The sequence below is a fragment of the Eurypyga helias genome, unplaced genomic scaffold (genome assembly GCF_000690775.1).
Source record: "Eurypyga helias isolate BGI_N326 unplaced genomic scaffold, ASM69077v1 Scaffold49043, whole genome shotgun sequence".
Classification (NCBI taxonomy): Eukaryota; Metazoa; Chordata; class Aves; order Eurypygiformes; family Eurypygidae; genus Eurypyga; species Eurypyga helias.
In genome coordinates, this window is record NW_010241494.1 from 1 (window position 1) to 7642 (window position 7642).

The following is a 7642-nucleotide window of genomic DNA, read 5'->3' on the forward strand; positions in this document are numbered from 1 at the left end:
ACCTAAATCATTCTATGATTTTATATAATGGTACAGAATACTAATATTCAGGAAATTGGTAAAGAAATGGAACCACTTTGCCGTTTAATGCAATCAAAACCCCAGCAGACTAAAACCAAAATCAAACCATTTCCAAGTTCAACGACCTATTGGTCTGTCTTCAGTCTCTGGGATTAACTAATGAGTGTAATATGTGATAGTGATTTCGTTCACAGTGGCCTTCATCTGTTTAGTAAAGGGAGTAGATTTTAATCTAAGTTCCAGGGGTGAAAAACGTTCCTACCCCACTCTTAGTCCTCTGGTATAGTTAAATGAAGACCTGGTTTTGCTTTCAGCTATGGCACAAAATCTCTCATCTGGCCCCCTCCAATTAGCATGACACCAGAAGAAAATCCTTCCTGGTAACAGGCTGTACAATGTACAAAAATTAAAAAAAAAAAAAAAAAAAAGCTGTATGAGAAGCTTGTAAAATGAATTTCATTCATAAAAAACACCACGCTTCTGGCTAGATGACTAAATTGAAACCCCAGTGAGAGAAATTATCATTTTTAATGTTGGGAAGCCCTGATGCTACTTACACCTTTAAAAATCTAATAGATTCACATGTTGAAAAGTATTGAAATTTTAAAGCTTGTGAATGAAATTAGCAACATGCTGTGCCTGTCAATATGAACTATTAAAGTCCCCAGAGTGTATGAGAGTGGGAGAGTTTAAAAATTAATTCAGATCGTGCACCTGTTTGCAGGAATCCGTCTGTTGAATTAGCATTGCATTTAATAACTTTCTGTGACGCAACTAATGTCCTTTAGTCTAGGCTCCCTCAGTACAGTGTTAATTCTTACCCATCTGAAATTCAGGCAATATTACAAATTCCAAACTGATAATTAAAGTCTATAAATGTGAAGCAATCTGAATGAGACTGGCTTTACTCATTAAAGTTCTTTCTAAACTTTACAGTTTTCTTCAATATCTCATCATCAATTCCTTTCAGGTTAAGTCCAAATGACATTATCTCAAGATCTGTTAATGGGTTATGTAGTCAAATTACACTGAGACAAAATAACTGGTGAACAAAACCCAATAGATTACAAGGTATATTATTTACTGAATATAAATAAATAAAATAAAGATCATAAATTGTACGGAAAAGCATATTAAACTTACATTGTAAAAACCTCAATATTTTTATCCAGTTTTCCTGTACATTGAGTTAAACGTATTGTTTCCAAACAGCTCAGTGAGCTACAGCAAAAGCCATCAGGAAGTGCTTCTTAATCGACTTCCACACACCTATTCACAGACCTTCAGCTGAGAACTACTGATCTTTAGTATTTGCAGAGTTCATCATTGCAGAGATCTGTGTGAAAATTATAAACAGTGAGTGGAGTTCGACTGTGCTGCAGGAAGAGATGATATTCACATGACTGAACGGAAAACTCCTCCTTATTCCCACATAAACTGCAGACTCCACAGCTCTCAGAGACGACCTTATTTAAATAGATCAGAACCCTTTTGGACACATAAAAGGTATTACCTTCTTGAACTGGAACAAAGGAGAGCAAGTAAACACTTGGATACCTCAATAAGCCTCAAGTTGTTGAAGGCAATCTTGACATACAAATCTATTTATGTATTTTTTCAAACTATTATTTAAAATTATAACTCCTGCCAGTACAAACTTTAGAAATGCCTGATTGTTCTATGATCACTGTGGAGTTGCTTTTCTTGTAGTGTTTTTTGTTTGGTTGGTTTGTTTTTATAATTACATTCTTCAGTCCTATTTCCCAATCATTTAGCAACAGCAATACATGCTCTGACCTTTTAGGGGGTGGTAGGAAAGACCACAAGATTAGCATTCTATAAATAAAAATGAAATTTCCCAATTTCAGACTAGTCTAAATCTAGATTCACTGGTAGTTTTATTATCAGCAAGACTTTAACACAAAGCTTTGGAGTTCTAGAAAATCCAAAGCCATAGTAATCTGTAACATGTGAAAGAAATATGGACAATACATGAATTCTCAGATACTGACACCAGCTGAGAAAGACATAAATACCCAGCCTCACTGGCTAGATTATTTTTTCCCTTGTTTTTTGGCTCCTATACTAGTAAAAATGTGATCCTTTTCTGGAGAGATAATCATGCTCATATAGAGTCTGCAAAACCCAAAATGCAAGATTTTATTATTCTAATTAATATTTTATTTTTTAAAGGACTTGACATTTAACTCGTAGGTCATAGATTTTATTCTGGTAAAGTACTGAGTAAGTGCAGGGGTTTTTTTGTGCTGTGCCACCAAGAAGAGCCTGTAGCTGTGGTCTCTGGCACTTCAGCTCTGGTTTACCTTAGTTTTGCAACAGAACAGAGATGACAGATGATAAATTTAACAAAACATATTGCAGTTAGCAGAAATCATCTTAAGGTATAATCAGTTAAAAAACTAGTAGGATCCACCTCTATTCTCCTTTACTGGAGGAATCAAATTAAAATTGGAAGAAGTTCTACTCAAAAGGGGATCAGTGCAACAGTGCTAAAATTGTTTTAATTACTTGCATACTTCCAAAAAAAGCACACAGAACATACCTATCTACTGTCTTGGCAGAGATGGGCTGGATTCATTGTCTTTGGCACGTTTACTATCTGATGCATACCTGATTCACGTATCAAGCTACGCTTCAAATTCAGCAGAGAGTTTGAAGTGAGGACAAAAAATCCTTTTCATTGTCACAGAAAGTGACCATTAAGTGATGACTCACATGCAACACATAAAACATGAAAGGATCTTCAATCACTCTCTTAATCACTAGTATTTTTCTTTTCTTGGTTCAAGCCAGAGCACAAAATTATTGCAGAAGTTACTGAGTTGATTGTTTGCAGCCTATCACCCATTACAACTTTAGCATAGCAATATGGTTGCTTCAATCCCAATAACGGTACACTGATTTAGTCAACGGTTTTGCAAAAAGTATGAGATACATGTGGCAAACCCCTAAATTATTAGTTCTTGATGTTGATGACAATGACTATATTAAAATGTACCTCTTCACGTTTTGTAAAACACTCATCTTGTTTTCTCTCTTTGGTTTTTAAACATTTTTTGTTCCTCACATTCACTATATTTTACAGCAGGGGTTTAAAACAGCAAGCAGTGTCTTCAGGTCCTTTAATCATATCAGCTAAATTCTGGGCCTGGGTTGACTGGGTATTTTGCTCAAGTATCCTGCTTTACACAAATCCAAACCTTTTAATTTGTTTGTTGGTCATTAAAAGTAATTACTTAAACTGGAAGTTGAATGAACAGTTTATGAACACAGTATTTTAAAAAAAATCTTCAATATGATGTTTAACACTATTCTTTAGCAAATGTTAAATTTGGATAGCCATTTAAAAGGTCTATATTCAAAGGAGTCAGCATTTTAGATTTATTTGTGACAAGACCAAATAATTTTTATTTCTTTGTTAAAAAACCAAAAATATCCCAACATCATCTGTTATAATGTTAATGACCAGGATTTGTGTTTCCTATTTTTCCTTGAAAATTTTCACTTGAGAACACAATCACGAAGGTTCTTGATGTAAGCACAGTTCCTGCCTAACTACATTTTGTTCAAGTTGTTTACAATGAAGAACAAGTAAGACAAAGTGTTTCAATAGTTGCTTCAGGCTGATCTAGTTGACATTCACAGGGTGCAGCAAACTCTATTGTTTTACCCTTTGCTTCCTGGTTCTTTAAGCAGAAAGAAACAATCTGATTTCATTCAAAATTGGAAACTGCCATGGTACTTCCCGTCAAAATATTAAAATGTAGAAATTTAAAATGAAGAGAGGTATATGACGTATCAGATATTTGCAGGCTTATCAATAGCCTGGATAAAGAATTCCCTAGGATGCTGTCATTCTTTGTTTTAACTTGGTAGCAAAATGATAAATCACTTCATGTAAAATCTATTATTAAACTCACCATCAAACTACAATATAAAAAGTGGGAGCTTAAAAAAAAAAAAAAAAAAAGAGTGTGCTGACATCAGAGCAGAATAGGCAGGATTAGATCCTGCATGATTTCAAGTACAAATAGATCCCTCTGGGACTTGGGGATTAATATTTTTTCTCCTCAGCCACCGTGAAGAATTAATGAGGGTACCTGCAACAATGCTTGCAAGCTGCTGAGTTCTGGTGATGGGGTATATGCTGCGTGCCTGAACGATGGCTGAAGCGATTTTCTTGGCGTGCCTCTCCTCCCCGTATGTTCTCAGGATGGACGCAAGCGCTTGTTGATCTAAAGCATTCACAACATCAGCAGCAGTGGGCATGTCAGGGTACCTACGCACAAGAAGAGCCAATTAGTTCACTGACGTCAGTTTTCATTGACAAGAGGTGAAGCTTCATAGCATTGAGACATAAAGTCAAACACATACACTGCATACAAGTGCCTCTGAGGTGTCCAAATGAAAGGCAGCAACCCTATGAAGACAGATATAGCTGGCACCTTTTAAATCCTGTTTTTGTTACTTAAAATGGAGTTTGCTCCTTATCATCAATTTGAACAGCTGAAACTTCCAGGTATTATCATAAACTACGCTTAATGCGTTGAAAAAAATAAATATATTTCAGCATCATGCCAAAATGGAAGTGCTGTGTGACTTCTTATTTAGCCAGTTTTAGAATACAAACTTGCCCCACATAGGTTCACTTTAGTCACCTTGCATTATGATGTTTTCAAGTCAGAACTGATCTCAAGGATCTTTTCTTTCTGCTATGAAAACAATTTCTCATGAAAATAATTTAACTCCTTACTTTTTCACTAAGAGGCATAAGAATTTATATTCAAATACAGTTTTGAGAGAATAGAAATTACCTAATATTACAAATAAGAGGATTTATTACAATATAAACTGTATAAGCCATACATTTCTTTCTTTTATATCTCTGTTCTTCACGAATGAAACAGTTCAAGGTATTTTATGTATTCCATATGTGGGTATACTAAACTGAGAAAACATACAACCTACTTAATAAATTCTCTTCTACAAAGACATGAATGTGCAGAATACCTTTCAGGCATTTATTACGCTCCTGCAATACCTTACAAAAGATGACAAAACTTAGAAATCAGAGGCAAGTAGTATCATAGCAACAACCGTAGTGTAAGGTTTTTGTTATGACACAGGTATCCTTTGTTGTTATGCTCCTGTTCCATGTATGTATTCTCATGATCCAAATACAAGCCTGGAGTTCAGATTCTTGAAATCTGAGGGCTGAATCCCAGGAGGATCATATTTTAAACACAAAATTGGAAAAAGTGGGTATCATGAAATTTGCTGTGTCAAGACTTAACATTATAATATGTTACGGTTGTACCTTAGAAACTGAGGCTTTCCATTGGCTCTGTGTAAGCAACGAAAGGTCAAATGACATTTTGAAAGACTACAGGTTCATCAAAACACAGAGCAAAAATGTTCATTCTCTCAGTAACGCATTATGCAATTACTGCCATTGTCTACACACCTTTGGCTGCTCATGTAAAAAGCCCAATGCTACAGAAATCTATTAAGTTGTTTGAAGATGAAAACTACATGAGTAGAAATTATCATTCCATTGATGTTCATGTTCTTGAATGTATGAAACACTAATTTTAGTAATTTCAGTAGAGGTGATTTATTTAGTAATTGTTAATTTGACAATTAAATAAGCCTGCTGTGCCTCCTACATGATATGGAAGGAATTGTAATATTTCTAAGGAAAGCTTACATTAAATCTAGGGGCATGTAAGACAACATTATACTGATACGATAAAAGCAATGTAGCTATCTGATTTCAGTTGGCAGATATCACGCGTGGGATTTTATTTGTTTATTTTATAGTACGTTCCTTTTAGAGAGAAGTAACTGGGGCAGATGGCCATTGCAGAAAAAGAGGGATGTTGCTCCCTTCCTGAGGGAGTAACTGAACGTGCTCAAGTGAAAGTTCCACAAATAGTAAGTGTGGCAGGAAAGGAAAAGGATTGCACTAAGTGCAATCTGAGAAACTGCAGAAATAAGAGGGAGAAGACAGGCCTCTGAGAACCAGAGATGCCTCTGTAGCTGTATACCATACACTGCAAAAATACAGAATTTTAATGGTATAGTTAGCAAAAACGTTACCGGTTTAATTACTCATCACGAACTTTCCTCTTATTTCAAAGAAGGAAAACATGATAACCGGAGTTCTAAGACCAAAAAAAGCTTTGTGGCAAAAGAAAGACAGCATACTCCTGCAAAATTAAATGTGGTTTGATGATGATAATTCTCCAATTTAAGGGGAAATTAAATGCATGGAGGTGTTACTGAGCACACAGTTTTTGAGTTTCAAGGAGAAACATTTTAACAGGTACCTGTCATTATCCATCCTCATGTCCAAAGGCCCATCCTTCTGCAGGGAAAAACCTCTTTCAGGAGTATCAAATTGCATAGAAGAACAGCCAGCATCCAAGAGAACTCCATCCAGAGTCCCTGGCTCAACTCCAGAGGAGATTAGCAAATCCTCTGACTGGCTAAACCGTCCTAGAAGAGCCCGAATCTGTTTCCTGTAAGAAAATCACAAATAAACAGCCTCAGTTTTAGCTGTAACAGTGCGGTGTTCTTCCCTTGTATAGCAGGGATTAGAGGGTAGTGCTCACTTAGAAGCACTAGGGATATTCCTAAAGTAAGAGTTTTACCACTTTCAATATGTCAATACTGAAAAGTAGCCCAACCCACCCATCAGAGGCTACCTAAGCTTCTTCAATTCTTTACTCCCTTCCTGCTTGATCTCAAGGAAATGGAAAACTGACTAAAATTTCATTTTTTCAACACATAGGAAGTCAAAGGGACACCCGGGCCCTTTCTCAGGTGAGGCCAAAGTGCAGGAAAGAACAAACGGATCTTGAACCTAAAGGAGAAGCAGAAAGATGGAACAGGACTGCACAGCCTTGTGGTTAATACTCATCTGCCAGGAAAGAAATCCTGGGTTCCTGCCATGGGACAAACATTTTTCAAGTGGTATTTGTTGTTTCAAAAATAATTGGGCAAAATTGGGTGCAAAGGATCATAAACAGATAAAATACTTCAGTGTAGTTTCAATTCAGGCACTTCAGTCACTGGGGAGAGTGTTTACACACATTTCTGTGCTTAGCATTCTTCTTTCATAGACTTAAGGTGGTTATCGCTTAATATTCCTCTACTGGGAAGGGAAAGTGGCACGGCAAGAGAGAAGATCACGCAACTCTGAGGTACCCAACTCCTTCTTGGGTGTCTAAACTTGGCCTTTTGATTCTTGTTAATATATAAGGTGACCTGCAATTAAACATTTAATCTATCTGTCAAAATCTCAATGAATTTCACAAAGATTTGAAGAGATTAACCAATGTGTCGTTGCATTAAGCAGCACCTGCGAACCACGATGTATTTCTGTCCCTAACAAGAAGCCACCGCCCCCACATCTGAGTTTTGATTAAGGTTTGGATAACTGCTCCTCAGCACCAGGGATTACCATTCAAATTATTACAAGGTCCACTAGGTTAACTTATATAATTTTGTCTAAGGTCCATGGGCAGCAGTGAATAGATGGACAGAGAAACTCCTTTAACTGCAGCTCCTCTAGCTGCTCTTAAACTCCTTTAGCAGC

General features: G+C 36.4%; 1 protein-coding gene across 1 annotated transcript; it reads right to left on the minus strand.

Annotated features, from left to right (window-relative positions):
- Window positions 1-4142: 4142 nt before the first annotated feature.
- On the minus strand, window positions 4143-6563 carry LOC104507467 (probable methyltransferase-like protein 15; the record flags this gene model as incomplete). The annotated part of the gene is made up of 2 exons (XM_010148762.1): window positions 4143-4321; window positions 6372-6563. Coding segments are annotated over 2 exons (371 nt in total), but the record flags the coding sequence as incomplete, so codon positions are not given.
- Between the last annotated feature and the right edge of the window lie 1079 nt (window positions 6564-7642).